Source organism: Solenopsis invicta, chromosome 3, assembly GCF_016802725.1.
Source record: "Solenopsis invicta isolate M01_SB chromosome 3, UNIL_Sinv_3.0, whole genome shotgun sequence".
NCBI classification, from domain to species: domain Eukaryota; kingdom Metazoa; phylum Arthropoda; class Insecta; order Hymenoptera; family Formicidae; genus Solenopsis; species Solenopsis invicta.
The window spans coordinates 29,195,926-29,214,004 of NC_052666.1; the positions used below are offsets into that span (position 1 = coordinate 29,195,926).

Consider the following 18,079-nt stretch of genomic DNA (forward strand, 5'->3'; position numbering starts at 1 on the left):
TATAATTTTGGGAAAATTTATAATTTTGGGAAAATTTATAATTTTGGGAAAATTTATAATTTTAGGAAAATTTATAATTTTTAATATTGCACTATTATATACTGATCTGTGTAATCTGGGCTGCATTCCGATTTATATTCTCAGTACTAAAAATCTATAATTCACGTTATATTATAGAGTTTCTGCTGTACCAGAGATAAATTTCAGAACGCAGTCGTGTTATCATTTAGAATAATACTTTATTCTTCACCTTATTTTAGATAATTTGAAAAAATAACACTTTTTAATTTAAAATAAGATGAAGATAATATACATTATAATAATCTACACTGTTAAAAATATCATGAAATTCATTCTCCTATTTTTTTTTTCTAAAAAAAAGGCATGTAAAGAATATATCGAAAATATCGAAGTTGTCGCTTTTCAGCGATGCCAATTGGTTTTCTCGCTGTGCTAACTTCGTGGGCGGCTGTTATCGCGGAGATCGCGTATTTTGATTATATGTATCGAGGGCTTAATAGTGCAATATTAAATTTTTAATTTATATGAAATTATGTGATATCAAAAGCTCCGTATAATAGCGCGCGCCTGTTTTGTCTAATATTTTTAATCCTCAGCTGAGTATCGTAGACCCAAGCTGTTTACAAAAATGCTTGGCATTGATAAATCGTTTGCTCCTTCTCTTCTGAATATTTCGAATATATTCAACGTCTCGATTTTCGCACCTATTTTATCTTCTTCCTGCATATCAATTTAAAAAAAAATTGTTCAATTTCTGTGCATTACGTACAGAGATATACGCAAATGAAAATGGTAGGGTGGCAAAATATCGAATCCAATATAGTGTGTCAACTGAGGGTTAAGTTAAATATGAAATTTATTTAAAATACATAAAATTTAATGTATCTATAATTGAAAAATATGTGCACGAAATTTACTGTACTTTTCATTAATTGTCTTTAACGCAGCTGCTTGAAATTTGCTTCCGTTACATTAGATCAAATCTTGCTGTCTACACTATTAAAAATCAGCAGTAGAATTTAATGTAGTGTAATGGAAGCAAATTTCAAGCAGGTATATTGAAAACATTTAATGTACATTTAATGTAAATTTAATGTTGTCAAAAGTTCACTAAATTTTATGCATGTGCTTTTTAATTATAGACACATTAAATTTAATTATATTAATTATATTAAATTTAATGTGTAACTTAAAAATACATTGAATTTCATGGTATTTTCAACAGTGCAGATAAAGATAAATCTGTTTCTTTATCTAGATGATTATCTAGACAATTTTATAGAGACGTTATATAACAGCAAACTCGATTGTGGACGCACAAACATGCTCCTGTGTTCGCGGTTTATGTACATTTCTATCGATACATATCAATTTTGATTTTAGTTTAACCGAGGAGATAACCACTTAATGTAATTGTGGGACAGTGTCCCTCCAAAATCATTATGAAATCTTTATGAAATTCTCATCTAAAATCATCTATAGAGTAAGATAAAGGCATCGGTAATATGAAATAATCAGATAAAATCGTATGAAATCAAATGAAATCGTTTAATCTGTGGAACATTTTAACTAGTGATTTTGACCCCCTCGACTTTAACTTATTTCTTATCTTCTTTTTCTAAATCTTAGAACCAGAAAAAGGATAAAGAGTTAGCTAAATCGAGATCAAAGTTGATGTATCGGTGGAAATGGACATTAGGCAAATGCATAAACTTCAAACCCAGTATGCCATTAGCATTCACAATATGCCGTTTGTTGGACTATATTTACTATTTACGTGTTCGTAACGCTGAAAGGATTAATAATGGATTTGAAATTGTAAATTAGCGCGGCCAGACGATGGATCGGCCGGGCATTGTCTGCTACTCGCTACGTTTTACTACTGCGAGCGATCTGAGATCCGTTCAGTCGCCAGAGGACAAATACTCTACGTGATTGCATACGTTTTCCTCGTTTGCCCTTCTATCACTCAAAGTACATTAATATTCAACAATTTGTACATGAATTTTAATGCTTCAATCTCTATCCTCGGGAAGAATTGCAAAATCCTATTCCAACAGTCACATAATAATTCAGCTTACAGAAAATTAAATGCAGTGTCACTCGATCGTATGTAACCACGCAAAGTGCTTCCCCTCCTTGAAAAAAAAATCAACAGATTTCGAGACAGATTCGTTCCCCTCGGCTCCAGCGTTCTTCTTCCACATTCGGTATGCTAAGAAAAAGTGGACAAAAAAAAAGAGAGTCGAAGACAGACTCGAGGCAGACAGACCGCGAGCAGAGAGAACCGAGGGTAACGAGAGTGCTATGCGTGCGAGTCCCAGGGATGCACTCACGTGGGGCTATCTCCGATGCGGCGCGTGGCAGGCGGGCGGGTGGGTAGCCGATTCGGTCACGACGAGGCCGGCCGGCCAGCCGGACGGACCGCCCGGCGGAACTGCTGCGACGCGCGATGCTGCTCTCAGAGTGGTGGCCCACCGCCGGGATGTACAGCGTCGCGCGCCACAACCTCGCGCCGTGCATCGCGCGGGCTTTGTCGCTCGTGTCGCTCATGTCGCTAGTGGCCAGTGGTGGCCTCTCGCGCCGCCGCCGACTCCCTCCTCCGAGACTCTTCTCTTTCCTCCTGTCCCGCGGCACTCGGCGGCACTCGGCGGCACTGCGCGCGATTCTCTCGTTTCAACCGCCTCCTCCTCTTCCTCCTCCACCTTCTCCTCCTCCTTCCATGGGATCTACCTGACCGTGATGATGGTTATTCCTGCCTCCTGGTCGCGGGAAAAATCATCTCGATCAGTCGCAGAGCATAGTGCACACGGGAGATTCAGGAAGTCGATTCTGTATCACATAAGTTGAGTAAAAATTACAAAAGCGAGCAAATTCACTAGCTTTTGACCAATGAAATTACAAATATTTTAGTGAATTACTCACTTTTGTAATTTTCACCAAGGTAAATAATATAGAATTGACCCCCAGGAGATTCATGCCACTCGCTGTCTCGCTCTCCCGCCTCCTCTACCTTTTTTTTTATTATCTTCCTATCTCTTTCTGTCTTTCAGCAGTTACTAGCCAACCTCTACCTTCTAGGGACATTGGATGGACCTGACAGAGTCGGCCATCTACCCGATATAATTGTTCATTATATATTTAATAACTATGTTGTAAGGGTAAAGTAGGAATGATACATCAAATTAATTCTGTCGATAGAGCGATTTGCGTTTGTACCGACAATCGCGCGCGCTTTTTCTGTCATTCAACCCTAATATTTTGTCATTCTATTATAATGTATTAAATTTTATCGACATGTCTATAAAATACATAGTTGAAGTATTAAAAGTTACATAATAAAGTTATATAATTACCTTTAACTTAACTTAGTGAACTTTAAATGATTTAATTTTCTGCTTTAACCATGTTATTTTTGAAATTTATAAACTTTGATTTATTAACTTTTTTCCCTAAATTAAAAATTTATGTAAAAAGAGTTATAAAAAAAATATATATTCTTACATAAAAATCAATTTTTCTTTGTTATTTCATATAAATAAAATATTAAATTTCTTTGATGATCTATATTATATTATTATATTATTTTGAAAAAGTTAACAAGTCATTCAAAAACTCATGAATTTTTAATTTAACATATGGATAATGTTTTTTAAAGTTAACTTTTAATTTAACTTAAATTAATTTAATCTTAACGTGGCTTTTAACTAGTTAGTTTTTTGTTCATGTAAATTTTAACGAAACTAAATTAATTAATTTTAACTTTAATTTTAATTAAAAAAATATGTTAACCTTGTAATATTTACCTTACGTTTGACTCATAATTTGTAAATTTTTCACTCGTCTTTTTATAAATCAAAACTTAGTAATTAATTAATTTTAATATATATTATAATTAATTAAATGTGGATACCTCTCGGGGGGACATTTTTAACGGAAGAATCAGAATGCACTCTAGGAGGCGCAGCTGTTGCACATGGACCGATCGTATGTGCGACTTGGCCTTCGCGTTGGCCAGTACTGCCAGTAGGCTTCGAAAAATTCGATATGATTCGATAGTGACACACATTAGTGACAATTGTGACGATAAGAATTGGTGGAATTTAATTTTGCACACGTCTCATGGAAATAAATAAGAGAAACTCGTAGCATAGTAGTTGCACTTGCTGGACAAACGACGGTATTGCGCGAAATCTAATAATTTTCACGTGACACATCTATTTCTCGTCAATTTCATCGATCAAGGTTACTCTTGCGTACACATATGCACCCTTCTTTAACAGTTTTCACCCATTCGCGTTGCATTCTCATCGTGATTCGCACGGCCGCTAAACGTAACCGACGTGCGTGCCTGTAGAGATCCATCAGGTGGAATCTCGTTTCTGCTCGTTTCTGGTGGTGTCACACGCTGCTGTGACGAGTCGCCGATGTTGTGACAGTCGAAAACAACCTGGTGGCCACGACGGAGAAAGCTCGGCACAAGTGTGTACAGGTGCGTGGCTGTCGCCGAAAATGAGCTCGCATCACCATCTGAATTCGTCATCGGGCGAGATAAATCACATACACTTCGTCTCTGAAGACATCGGCTCGTTGTACGTCTCCGAGGAGTATGCGGACGTCACCATCGTGGTAGCGGGTCAAAAGTTCCGTAGCCACAAGCTCATTCTTGCCGCGCGCAGCGAGTACTTTCGCGCTCTGCTCTTCGGGGGCATGAAGGAGTCCATGCAGAGTGAAATAGAGTTGAACACCGCGTCGTTGCCCGCATTCAAAGGCTTGCTCAAGTACATTTACACTGGACGCATGTCCCTCACCAATGAGCGAGATGAGGTACCAATCTCGGAAATTATCTTATCTCAAAAAATTTACATGGGCTTATCTATTTTCTTTTTGTCCTTTTCTGATTTTTGTTCTGTTACAGGTCATTCTCGATATTCTCGCGTTAGCGCATTTGTATGGGTTTATGGACTTGGAAGCAGCTGTATCTGACTATCTCAGAGAAATATTAAACATAAAGAATATATGTTCGGTTCTGGATACTGCTATTTTATATCACTTGGAATTTCTAACTAACGTTAGTATTATATTAACATTTTTATTCCAAAATCTGCTTGGTCTTCAAAATCTAACATACTTATGTAATTAAGATCTACACAGTTATGATTTATTAATTAATGTAATTTGATGTTCAGGTTTGCTTTGAATACATGGACGTCCACGCATCTGAAGTTATAAAGCATGAGAGTTTTCTCCAGTTGAGTTCGTGTGCTCTAACTGAATTAATCTCCAGGGATTCTTTCTGCGCACCGGAGATAGAGATTTTTTCAGCTGTACGATTATGGGTCAATGCCAATCCTGATGTTGACCCAGCTGAAGTACTAGGTCTATATGAATGATGGCTTGCATTTAAGCAATGTATATCTTCAGAAGATACATAAGTTTTCACGAATTATTTTTACAGCTCAACTAAGATTGAGTCTAATACCACTATCGGACCTTTTAACTACCGTAAGGTCGTCTCAATTAGTATCGTCAGATGCGTTATTGGACGCAATCACTGTACAGACAGAAACTCCCGATTCAAAACTTCCATATCGTGGCCATTTGCTTGTCGACGAAAATGTTGCTGCTCTGTCTCACGATGCTGAAGTGTTACAGGGAGAAATGCGTAACTACCTACTTAATGGTGATACTCATAACTATGATATGGAACGTGGTTATACCAGGCATACCATATCTGACACAGAGGAGCATGGAATTCTTATCAAATTAGGATCACAATATATTATAAATCATATAAAAATGTTACTATGGGATCTAGATTTGCGATCTTATTCTTATTATATAGAGGTATGAATATTTTGCAGTAATAGTATCGTGCATATATATGTATAAACAAATATATGTAGATAGATTTTATTTTATAATGGTATTTTATTAAAGGGATCTATGAATCAAAAGGATTGGGTCATGCTTGTCAATCACAAACATTACTTTTGTCGCAGTTGGCAGTATTTATATTTTGAGCCAAGGGTAGTGCTTTATATTCGTATTGTAGGAACAAATAACACAGTAAATAAGGTGAGTTTTCTGGATTACACATAATCAGAGTAGGTACATATATAATAAAAATAATGCATATATAGATTAAATAAAATAACAATAAATGTTTAGTTTATTAAAATGTTATAATATATATGTATGTGTAGATTTACTGTAACAGTCTAAGCGTGTTAAAGCATTTGCTGTTTTAATTTGATAGGTTTTTCATGTTGTCAATTTTGAAGCATACTACACAAATCATACTGAGAAACTTTCACAAGGCTTTATAGTACCCACCAAAAATATCGCTACTATCGAGCGAAGCGCATGTGTCATTGAAGGTGTGAGTAGGTAAGCAAAAATTTACATTCTACTATACAACATGATATCTAATATATAAATTTTTTTCAAACTTTATTTCTTAATTAATTAGGTCACGTAATAATTTATTGAATGGAGACACGTCTACTTACGATTGGGACAGCGGTTATACGTGCCATCAACTCGGCTCTGGATCTATTCTAGTACAATTAGGCCAGCCATATATGATAGCATCCATGCGGTATGATTTCTACTTATGTGCTCACATAATATATAACACAGCTGTCTTTAGAGTTGTTTTTGTATTTATACAGATTACTACTTTGGGATTGTGATAATCGCTCCTACTCGTATTACATAGAAGTATCAGGCAATGCATGGAATTGGGTATTAGTTGCTGATAAAACTAAAGAGACCTGTCGATCTTGGCAGACGATACATTTTCATCCGCCCCGTCCAGTAGTTTTTATAAAAATAGTAGGCACTCATAATACTGCAAATGAGGTAATGTCTAACTAGATCAATTATATCTCCAGACATTTTTATAAGATGTAATAGGTAACTGACGTTGATGTTTACAGGTGTTTCATTGTGTTCACTTCGAATGTCCAGCACCGGTAGATGAAAAATCCTCAAAATCGCCAACACAAGAGGGACAAACGTCAACGTCATCAGACGGTAATTTTTTACCTCTTCCTCCTCCACCACCTTCTCCACCTTCTGCTCCTGAGGTAGCTACGGAAGCAGTCCACATCGATAGTGATGAATCGTAACTAGAATAAAGAGTCTGCATAATAAACAAAGATGAAACACGAGTGACAGCTCTGTCAATGATCCTGTAGTTGCTGCTCTTGTTTTCTGAGCTAGATGAATTTAAACGATTCGTCGAGTGTCCTCAATGCAAACTTTAAGACTGTTCAATAATAATGATTCTATATAAAATTGTAATTAGTCATCTCGTTTTTTTGTTTACGAATTCTATTTTTATTATCATATCGATGATGCATAGTACGCGCAGCAGCTGTCAATTTTAATCAATGATGTAATAATTAGCCATCTTTTGCACATCCATACTCGATTTTGTTGGTTGGATGCCAATTTAAAGAATTTAAGTACACCAGTTATGAATCGAGAGTTTTAGAGTGACACAAAGCCATGTGTCATCTTACATTTCAATACATATATATATAAAATTTTATTTTTGTATGACCAAATGATTAATATATGTGTGTTATTATTTAACTGTTAAAAAATTAACGTAATATATCTTAATATACAATTTTTTATATAATGTGCAATTGATGTGCATTTTCTACTTCTTAAATATTGTTTTAAGTATCAATTATTGTAAAGCTCAAAATATTTTAATCGTATAAATGAATATTTTAATATTATTATATATATGTAAGTTATATCAAATATTACGTTATATATTATATAATATTAAATATTAGATAATAATATATACATATCTGTAAATATTTGCAAACGCAATACGTTGATCGTATGCGCTTATGTGTTTGGCAATTCTTCAATCTTTGTCGATATCTTTAGTAATATAATGTACTAAACTAATTTATGTTTATCAGATAAATGATATTGATTTATTAACTGAGCCAAAGTCAGGAAATTTTCAATCGAATATGCATAATTATAATCATAATTATGATTATAATTGTGATCATAGAAAGATTGAGTTTTCCTACTTCTAAATATTTTGAAGCTAAAACATGACAAACAAATTAAACATGATTATAAATTGGCAACTGCTACTAATTGTTTTGTATAGAAACTATCTTTCAATTCTATGTTACCTAATATCTTATAAGCACGCGATTATCTATAATATTAATATTCTGTTACAATTCAATGGTGACTGGTTCTACACACAGTATTTCTCGTCGTACAAGTACCTTCTTTGTAGACATTTTTGTTGCGAATTTAATCTTGTGTATATACATATAAATCATTATTTTTCTAGTCTACATGTATTGAATGTAATGCAAAACTTGATTGTAATAAATTATACGAAATGTTTAATTGCTGCGATCAATAAAATATAATATTTTAGAATTTTTGACTCGAGTATTATTTCAATTATCATTTGATTATTCAATATCGTTTCTTTTCTTTTATTTGCGTTGCTGTTGTAGATTAAAAGATCATTTATGGAAATCTTGTTAAAAATAATCTTGTTGAAGGTAATTTAAATAAAATTTATGTTAATTATATTTTCTAATGTGAACAGGCCAAGGCCCAACAAAGGCTATAGCGCCAGAATGATGAAGATATCTTTTAATGTACGCCTATATTTGAAATATAAATAATTATTGAAATATGATTTTGTCATATGATTTTATCATTATCTCGATTTGTCGTTAATTTAGTTAATAATATTTATATATGTATCTATAAAACAAATTTTTTTATACAGAGGCTATGAATCGAAAAAGATCAATTGAAAAATATATATTGTGAAAAAGAAGAAGAACAAAAATATGAAAAGACATGTTTCGCGTTGTTCTTTCTCATCTTCAAGCGAAGCAAGTTTGTAAAATCGCGCGGCGGAAGTTGCTGCGAGCGGAAACTCGTTTGCGCATGCGACAACGTCGCTGGCGATAGTGGCTCCAACAATGACAGTGACGGGGCCAACGGGCGCCATTTTGTTCGCTCGTTGCATCGCAAACAGGCGAGGTACAGCGTGCAGCTAAGAGAATAGTCGTTTTCGCTCGGGGGAAAAAAAGCAGCTTTCTAGCAAAGCCTTGGACGTCCTACGCCCTCGCTTCTCTCTTCATTTCCTCCTCCTCTTCCTCGTCTCGTTCCCCTCGTCCCGCGTGTCTTTCTTTTCTCTTGTTCTACGTTGAGCTGCAAGCAGCGTTGATGATTGGGATTCCGCGGGACGATCGGCACAAAATCACGGTCAAGATCCGCAACAACATGAAGAGGAGCTCGAGTCGCGACACCCCGCCTCCTCGTGTCAAGCGGAGTCGATCTTCCATGGGACGGTAAGATACGGCCTGCGACGCGGCGCGTGTGTCCAGGGGAGCTCGCCCATCTCCCCGGTGGCAACTTCACGCGGCGTCAGCCAAAAACAAGTTGCACTCGACTCCTGCGTCTTTATTTTCTTTTTTTCCTTTCTCTCCCTGCCTCCCTTCAACCCGCTCGTTTTCACTTGACAGTAGTCGAGATCGTTGATCTGTGATTTATAACGTCGATGACGTGATACACTTTTTTTGTTGTGATAATTCTGTGTGAATGTAGATGGGGCTTTGTGCGTGTGAGTATACATATGTGTGTGTATATGTGTGTGTGGTATTAGTCGAGTGACCCTACCTCACCACCTTGCCTCCATTGTTGCAGCGGCGAAATGTTGATACACGTGTGCATACGATCTTCGGTAAAAATTTTTTATATAAATTGTTCAGAATTTTTGTATATTTTTATAACTTTGTATTTTTTTACATAAATCGAAACACTTTTCAGAAATACTCAAAAAGTCTACATTTTAGAATTTTTTATATGTTAATTATGAAATATTCTAAGACTTCTAAATCTTTTTTGTTCTACAATTTCTGATAAAGTGTTGCAAAATCTAAAAAAATTGAAAGTATTTTTTAGAAATTATGGGATGAGAAATCTTGGAATATTTTAGAATCCACATGTATGAAAAATTCTAGTAGACTTAGGCCTGGTTTTTCATTATTTGGTTAACTTGTAGTTAAACTTAACCTGATGTTTTTATCAATGAACTTTATTATGGGTGAAGCTCATTAATCATAAGTTAACTGGATAATGAAAAACCTTAGACTTTCTGAGTATATTTCTGAAAAATGTTCCAATTTGTATAAAAATTATGAGAAAAATTTCCACTATGGATGTGTCTCGCAAAATTTTGTATAAATCATCTTGAGAACTTAGAATACTTATAATTATTAAAATTATTAAAATTGAGATTTTTCTTAATGTGAAAGATAATAAAATTTTTAATAACACTAGAGTAAATAAACTCTAAGAATATGTTATTAAATGATAATCTTATTCACACAACTTTCGTACAACTTATGTATACAGTTTATTTGAAGTGTTAATATTAAACACATTTCCAAATTTTATTTCGACTACATTCCGTTTCGCGCACGATGCGTATGGATGTATCACTTTATTCTTGTAATTCCCCGAATGTCAAACAAGGGCGAAATGATACATCATGCGCATTATGGGTGAAACGGAACGCAGCCTTACTTTGCACCACTTTGCAGGGACTGCATGTCCGATACATCCTTAAATTTCCATACTTTTTAGCTGGCATGTATTGCCAGAACATCCTTATTTAAAATTCCTATATTTCGTATAATTTCTAGGTACGATGATTCCAGTGACGAGCGCATAAGCCCGGAAAGGATTCGGCGACGGAGTCGAGGGGCCAGAAGTCCCAGTCCACCCACGCGGGCGTCCTCTCACGCCCGCTACGTTGAATCCAGCTCACATCGCGACGAGTATTTGCGCGCGTCGCGCGACGTGCCGCGGGAGCGACCCTACAGCTACAAGGTACTCTGCGTCAGCTCCATCCATCCGAAGGCCAGTGACGAGGTGATCAAGGACACGCTGTACAGGGAGTACAAGAAATTCGGGGATTTCTCCATTCAGATCTCGCACGAGCCGGACGAGCGCGTCGCCTACGTGTGCTTTCGAAGCTCGGAGGACGCCCGAGACGCTAAGCACGCGAAACCACGTATCATCATGTACGATAAAATGGCCCTGGTGGATCCGGTGTTCGACAGGCCAGAGACTTATCGTCGTCCGCGCTCGATCACGCCGCCGGATTACGAGAGGTATTACGCCCGTTCGCCGGGTCCTACGGACCGACACAGGCCGCTCGAGAGATACGAACGTGTGTACGGGCCACCGGTGGGTCTGCCCCCTCATCGCGAAATGCGCCGCGAAACGATCCCGCCGCCGCATCACGAGTTCGTTCGACCACCGATACATCCCCATGGACCACCGCACGTTCACCCGGGACCGCCTCATCATTACGGGCCGCCGCGACACATGATGATGCGCCATCCGGTGCATGGATTCGAGCGAGTGGAGAACAAGAAGGACAAATTCCCCAATTATCTGCACCACGTGTCGCCGGAGGATGATCCTCTGGCGACCAGAACTCTGTTCGCCGGCAATCTCGAGATCAATATTACGGAAGAGGAGCTGCGCCGTATTTTCAGCAAGTACGGCATCGTCGACGACATCGACATAAAGCGTCCACCACCCGGTACTGGCAATGCTTACGCTTTCGTGCGCTTCCAAACTTTAGACATGGCTCATCGATGCAAAGTAGAACTGTCGGGTCAGTATATCGGCAAGTTTCAGTGTAAGATTGGTTATGGTAAAGCCACCCCGACCACTCGGATATGGGTGGGTGGTCTTGGACCATGGACCTCCGTGCCGCAACTTGAACGGGAATTCGATCGATTTGGCGCTATCAAGAAGATCGATTACATCAAGGGCGACAGCAACGCTTACATCCTCTACGATTCGATCGACGCCGCGCAAGCGGCAGTCAAGGAGATGCGTGGCTTCCCTCTAGGCGGACCGGATCGCAGACTAAGAGTAGATTTCGCCGACGTGACCCCAGGCTTTAATTTCAAGCCCCGATCGTATCCAGAGGACAATAACGACTTCAGACCGCGTCCAGTCGATTACGAATCGCCATACGATCCTTACGGACCGGACGGCGAGTTCGGTTACGGACCGAGAGGTTTCCGGGGTGGCGGCAGAGGTAACGCGCCATGGCACGACAGGAGGGGAAGTTCTCGAGGCGGTTACAGAGGTTCGTATCCCGAAGGTTACGTTCGCGACGAAACAGAGTGGCCCAACAGAAGACCACCGCCTGAATTAGAATACGAGACACCGCGCGGTCTGAGAAGATCGCTCTCGCGCGAACCGGGAGTCGACAGATCGAGATCGCGTTCACCGCGTAGGCGACAGATGGATTCCGATTCAGATTCGGAGAACGCTCGCACCGGCATGCTGTCGACGTCTCGCACGCTTCCGGACGTCGCGCGCAAATCAATCGCGGTTTGGCAAGGCGCGCTGATACTAAAGAACTCGTTGTTCCCAGCCAAGTTCCATCTGACTGACGGCGAGACAGAGATAATAGATTCTTTGATGAAGGATGAGGAGGGCAAGCACATGTTACGTATTACGCAGCGATTACGTCTCGATCAACCAAAATTGGATGATGTGTCTAAACGGATCCAAACGTCGAGCTCGCACGCTATCTTCCTTGGCTTGGCTGGCTCGAGTACCGCGATCACGAACGACGACACCAACGTGCAGACGCGGCCTCTGCGCAATCTTGTCTCCTATTTGAAGCAGAAAGAAGCTGCCGGTGTCATATCGTTACTGAACAAGGACACGGAGGGCACTGGCGTGCTCTACGCTTTTCCACCCTGTGCATTTTCAACGGAACTTCTGAAACGCACGTGCCCCAGTTTAAGCGAAGAGAGTCTTAAGGAGGATCACTTGGTGATCGTGGTGGTCAAAGGAGGTAGCGCCTAAGAAAAACTTAGCTTCGTATTGTGTCCGTATTTTCTATATCGTAAGTGCGAAGATTCTTCAATATGCAATCCTTAAGGAGCTTTTTCATCCCTGATCGTGTGTGTTTGGCGAAGAAATGCTTCTCTAAAAATGGATTGAGCGAAAAGTACAACGTTCTATAGATAAAAAAGTGAAATGAAGAAAAATTTTTAATCTCTTCCACATAAAATGTTTAGTGCTGCAAATCTGCATTTTGTGCTGCACGCAGTCTAAAATGTAGCGATTTGCGCTGGTAAATATTTCATATGGAAGAAATTGAAAATTTTTCCTCATTTTACAGTTTTTATTCAGATATCAAACTGTACAAACTATAATTACGTTGTGAATATTAAAAATGTTGTACTTTTCGTTCAGTCCATTTTCTAGAATACATTTCTTCGTTAAACAGCCGTAGTGGGCAGGCATCTTAAACTGCTGAATAATGTACAGGACTTGTTAGAAGGAGAGCTTGTGTTTTTTGATCGATGTAAGTATTTCGCTTTCTACTGGCTTCCAGGTATGAGTTAATCTCATACAATTATAGATAGAATCGTAATGTGTATTGTAACTTTGATACTTTTTTTATACACATGTACATTGTATTGGGAACGTTAAATGTATTAACGTTTATATCCTACAATCAGACATGTGATAAAAACCCGCGATGCCTAATGATTGAGTAGAGTTTACGAATCGGCTAGATTTACACAAAAATGTTGTGAATCTGTACGTTTACGCATAAATCTACGCGGTCGAAATAGTAGGCAGTGCGTGTTTTTATTGCGCATTATTATAAAGACTTGATCCTTGTATAGTTGTTGAACTTAATGATGGATAAGGTTGACGTAGTTTTGAAATATTACTGAAAGATATTGTGTGTTTGCTGTACAGTAATCTTGATTTGTGATATACTTTTCCAGAATTATAACTTCTTTTCTATAAATGCACATCATCGACGTTACTGTTAGCACTGAGAAATTAGAGTACTTATTTTCTATCAAAAAACACAACTTTGGTTCCCTAGTTAGTTTTATCAGGTAGCAGCGATTACCAAATGGTAAAGTTTCTATCAGCAAGAGCGTTATTGACTATACTGGATATTATTACAAACATTGTAATCCTCATTACAAGTGATGCTATAATTACTTTATAGTGTAGTATAAGAATCTATTTGTATTATATACATATGTACTTTACAACTATACGTACATACTAGTAATAATTGTGCACAGTTCTTTCACATTTGCAGACATGCGTATAATTGCATTTTAATGTGACATGAATTTTATTTCTTATGCCAATGTAAAATATCTTTTTGAGATATATCTGTGTGTATGTATATGTGTGTGTGTGTGCACATAAAAATTATATAAACATTTGACGAATATTTCGTTTTAATTTTAAACTAACAAAATTAAGAAGAATTCTTTATATAATTTTAAATTTATAAATATTAAGTATGTAGATGTTTACATTTTCATTAAAAATTATGTTTTGTTTAAAAGAATATATCCTATCTAAAAGTAGAGTACTTTCAAGTATAACAAATGCATTGTGCAGTAGCTTTGATGATATGAAAACACACATACATTACAAAAAAAAAGAATTAGATGATATAAAATCTGAATGTGGCGAAAAATGTGAAAGGCCTGGTTAGAATATATTTGATATGGAAAATTTATATAATTAATCATTTCAATTTCTGTAGATTTCTTTTGTGCATAACATTTAAGTGATTGTGCAGTAAGTAAAATCCGTGAATGCTAGTTATGACAAAGTTTTTCAAGTTTAGACTGTGCCCAAGAGTGAAGACAGTGAGGAAAGAAAAAAAAATAGCAAATCCAAGAAGAGACAGAAAATTTGTTTACCGCAAAAAAATTAAGTTTATCGCATCTGTGTTTTCATAATGTCGACAACAGTTTATCCCCTTTTTTAGTGAGGACCGATTTTTCTTCTTCTAAAGGACAGTGTTTGGTGGCAATAATAAAACGAAAATGAGCTCTGAACATGTGTCTAGTGAAAATGTAAAAAAAAAAATAAAAGTGATTGTGCTCCGCATTCCGGTATGGCGGAGAGTCACCTGAACGCGCGTCTGAAGGATATATTCTTATATTTCTATTCAGATACGTTGGAGGAGTGAAGAAGGGGCGTCTCCACCACACTTGAATGCGAATTGAAGGTGCAGTGGTTAAGTATATTTAGTGTTCGAACGGAAAAGAAATAGATGCAGTTTATGTAGAGAGAAAAAAATTACAAAATGTGTCAATTTTCTTGGTACCGTTTTTCACCTATCAAATTCGACCATTCTCGGGAGCTCGGTTGAATGTTACAGTGATGTACGCGATGTCTCCAATGAATGCTTCTATCCGCGATAACCGAGGAAATTAATAAGTAAAGGAAAAAAACTCAAATGGCTTGTCAGACGGATTTAGGGCCAGTAAGATATCGGACGTTCACGTCGAGTCGGCGTCGCAACTCGTCGAAATTAAGATGCATGCATGTGGCCGAAAAGAAAACCAATTAGACTGCTTTCGATCTTGACGAGTTTTGCAATAAAATTCGCGCGATCTTCCGTTAAGTTTGTCCCCGTTAAGTGAAGTTTATCGTGCAACAATACATGGTGCTGTGATATCAATCGTTTTAGCAATGACAATTCCGGGAAGGGGGATGGGAAAACGAGTCGAAACGCGGCTACTAAATAGGTACTCGTTAAATTCAAGTGTTTGTGCTCATAGCTGAGAATCATTTTTCTCCGTGTCTCGCGCGGGAGGGAAGGAGACCGCTCACGTTCATTCGCGTACATTGTCGCCCGTAAAGCGAGGAAAGCGATGCGCTGTGACATTCTTGGTGTTTCCTGGTGGCTTGTGGCATTCCCTCGGGTCGCGAAACTAACTCTCTCTCCGTCGAGCGCGTCGTTGTCGAAATTATCCGCGTGATAAGAGAATAGCTGTGTCTCGTCTACGACGTATCGAATACAAAATTGTGCATCTGGAAATAGTATCGCGAAAGGGAGAACTATAAAGAGAAAGAGCGAGCGAACGCGAGAGAGAGAGAGAGAGAACGAGAACTGCAGTAGGCAAAGACACAGTGGTTTTAACAGGCGAGAGAGTCTAAAGAATCTGAATCGTCTCGATTCTATGTGCGGGCCAAGTCGAAAAGTGAGTTCGGTTAGTGGTTTGCTCCCGGTTCCGATTTGCGTCGAGTGCTGTGCTGCCTCTCCCGCCGCCGGCAGGTTTTTCCGCCGTCCTTCCTCTCGTCGGTCCGGCGTGGATTGCGTCGAGTTTCGTCGTGGCTCCTGCTACCGCTGTGTAAAAACAACAAATTGTAAGAATCTGTTTCAGAATCCGCCCACGGAACGGAAGGCAGATGATAACGCTCGCGATCAGAGATCGTCTCTTGCTTGATCACTGTATCCAGATCTGAGTAAAAAAAAAAAAAAAGTGAAAAGAATAAATCATAGACCTAAGACAATCTCATGCCAATCTTCCCAGTTTCTCTCACGGGTGTTTAGCACGAACTTACGTTGCACTCTAGTCGCACGATAGAAAAACGGTCGCGTTGATTCCGAAACGAAGCGAGATAATCTGTCATAACCTCTAAACTTAACCTAACGAGGCAGGTCGCGCGCGCGAATATTATTGGTGAGTAGAAATGTCATTTTTACGCATTTTATTGTAAAACTTTGCACCTAATGCTCGGTAACTGAAAGCAATTAAAAATAGACCGTAGCCTTTTTTTGAGAAAGGGAAGGAGGAGGGAAACGAACTATTCACGATGCAACAGTTGCTGCACAAAGGTACAGTGTACAGTATACTATTGAAAGGGAGAAAAGCTTTCTTTTTATATAGAATACATATATTCGTTCTGATTGCATTTTTCATGTTCATTTCTTTCTCCTTTGAAATTCAAGTGCACCTTCATTTCGCTTTAGACGCAGAAAGTACAGGTGGGTGTAACTCGAGCCGACAGACCGGATTCGAGAGTGTGTTCTGCGCAAGTGTGTTCTGCGCAAATACGTTTCTAACGTGTTTTGCGCAGTGAAAAAATTGAGAAACGAGTTGAATTGAGAATCTAGAGCGAACACGCTTCCGTAAGTTCAACCGGCTTTTGCTTACTTGCTTGGAGCAACATTTCTAACGTGTAACTCGTCGCGCCTGATCTAATTTTGTTTCTCATAGATTAAGCAAGAAAGAATTAATAATTCTATATACGCTAACAAAAGTGCAAGTTACTCTAGATGCAAGTTGCTCTATCAGTTAAATTAATAAATTAATTAAAAGGTATTATATATTAATATATAATATAATATATATTATAATATTAATATATTGCAATATATAATATATTAATAAATAAAAGCAAATTAATTGTAGATTTGCCCTGATGAAAATTTTTCTCAGTGCTTATATGCAAATTTTTTAAAACAAAAATATTAAGAAAGTCATCTTTTTTCTTAGAATATTTTTAGAATTATTCTATAATATATATTTATATTTATAATATACGTATAAATGTATGATAAATTCTAGAAAAGATTTGTAGACTATTTCAATATTTCTGGAGCGCTCCAATTCGTATAAAAACTCTGAGAAGATTCCAAAATTATACAGAAATTCTGAGAAAAATTTTCAGGATTGTTGAGCAAAATCACTTTAATTCTTAGGTTCATTCTTGATTGAAAAAATTCTACATAAAAAGAAATGCTACAAAAATCTACAAAAATTGCTAGAACTGAAATACTTGTTAATTTTAGTAATTAAATACATATTTCTAAGAGTATTTCTAGAAAAAAGTATTTCTAAGTAAAAGTATTTCCAGAAAAAAAAACCAATAATTTATATAAATTTCTATTTTTAGTATAACTTTGTACACTTATTCATAGAAATTTTGTTCGCCAGAGTAAGCTACTTATGTATAATAGATTTTTGTAGATTGACGCACAGTTCCACCGAGAAATTCGTGAAAATCACAGAATCGACGCTCTACAAAAAACAAGAAAAAAAAACGAAAATTTCGAAAAGTGTTCTAACTCTAGCAGCATTTTCATGTAGATTTTTATAACACTTCTTCAACATTTGTGTGGAATTCTGGTGTAGGATTTTTTCCACCAGGGATCCGCCGC

General features: G+C 37.6%; 3 protein-coding genes and 1 long non-coding RNA gene across 5 annotated transcripts in view; 2 read left to right on the forward strand and 2 right to left on the reverse strand.

Annotated features, from left to right (window-relative positions):
• The window catches only part of LOC105199406 (diacylglycerol kinase eta), a 45,925-nt gene extending 43,376 nt beyond the window's left edge, over positions 1-2,549 (reverse strand). The window contains exon 1 of the mRNA XM_026133855.2: positions 2,358-2,549. The gene's annotated coding sequence lies outside the window, so the exon portion shown is untranslated. The remainder of the gene's footprint in view (positions 1-2,357) is intronic.
• A 1,457-nt stretch (positions 2,550-4,006) lies between these two features.
• On the forward strand, positions 4,007-8,454 carry LOC105199410 (BTB/POZ domain-containing protein 9). Its single transcript, XM_011166521.3, has 9 exons — positions 4,007-4,848; positions 4,940-5,092; positions 5,211-5,400; positions 5,480-5,868; positions 5,962-6,099; positions 6,281-6,411; positions 6,494-6,622; positions 6,696-6,885; positions 6,963-8,454. Exons 1-9 carry the CDS (start codon positions 4,534-4,536, stop codon positions 7,152-7,154), a joined length of 1,827 nt encoding a protein of 608 aa, XP_011164823.1. The 5' UTR covers positions 4,007-4,533; the 3' UTR covers positions 7,155-8,454.
• Positions 8,455-8,612: 158 nt separating this feature from the next.
• On the forward strand, positions 8,613-15,207 carry LOC105199411 (RNA-binding protein spenito). Of its 2 annotated transcripts, none has more exons than XM_011166523.3 (2): positions 8,613-9,386; positions 10,743-15,207. In XM_011166523.3, the coding sequence occupies exons 1-2, from the start codon at positions 9,262-9,264 to the stop codon at positions 12,937-12,939; spliced, it is 2,322 nt and encodes a 773-aa protein (XP_011164825.1). In that variant the 5' UTR covers positions 8,613-9,261; the 3' UTR covers positions 12,940-15,207. The 2 variants fall into 2 exon arrangements, with proteins under 2 accessions (XP_011164825.1, XP_011164826.1); XM_011166524.3 differs by having other exon boundaries at positions 10,758-15,207.
• LOC120357050 lies at positions 14,682-16,950 on the reverse strand. Its single transcript, XR_005574238.1, has 2 exons — positions 16,420-16,950; positions 14,682-16,261 (listed from the first exon to the last, which is right to left on the reverse strand). It is a non-coding gene; the product is annotated as an uncharacterized LOC120357050 (long non-coding RNA).
• Positions 16,951-18,079: the final 1,129 nt, after the last annotated feature.

Bases quoted from the DNA above. Each gene is read 5' to 3' on its own strand.
- LOC105199410 (XM_011166521.3), top strand. From the start codon at position 4,534: ATGAGCTCGCATCACCATCTGAATTCGTCATCGGGCGAGATAAATCAC. The intron at 6,412-6,493 runs GTAAGCAAAAAT...TTAATTAATTAG, and splicing joins GTCATTGAAGGTGTGAGTAG to GTCACGTAATAATTTATTGA. The intron at 6,886-6,962 runs GTAATGTCTAAC...TGATGTTTACAG, and splicing joins CTCATAATACTGCAAATGAG to GTGTTTCATTGTGTTCACTT.
- LOC105199411 (XM_011166523.3), top strand. From the start codon at position 9,262: ATGATTGGGATTCCGCGGGACGATCGGCACAAAATCACGGTCAAGATC. The intron at 9,387-10,742 runs GTAAGATACGGC...TATAATTTCTAG, and splicing joins AGTCGATCTTCCATGGGACG to GTACGATGATTCCAGTGACG.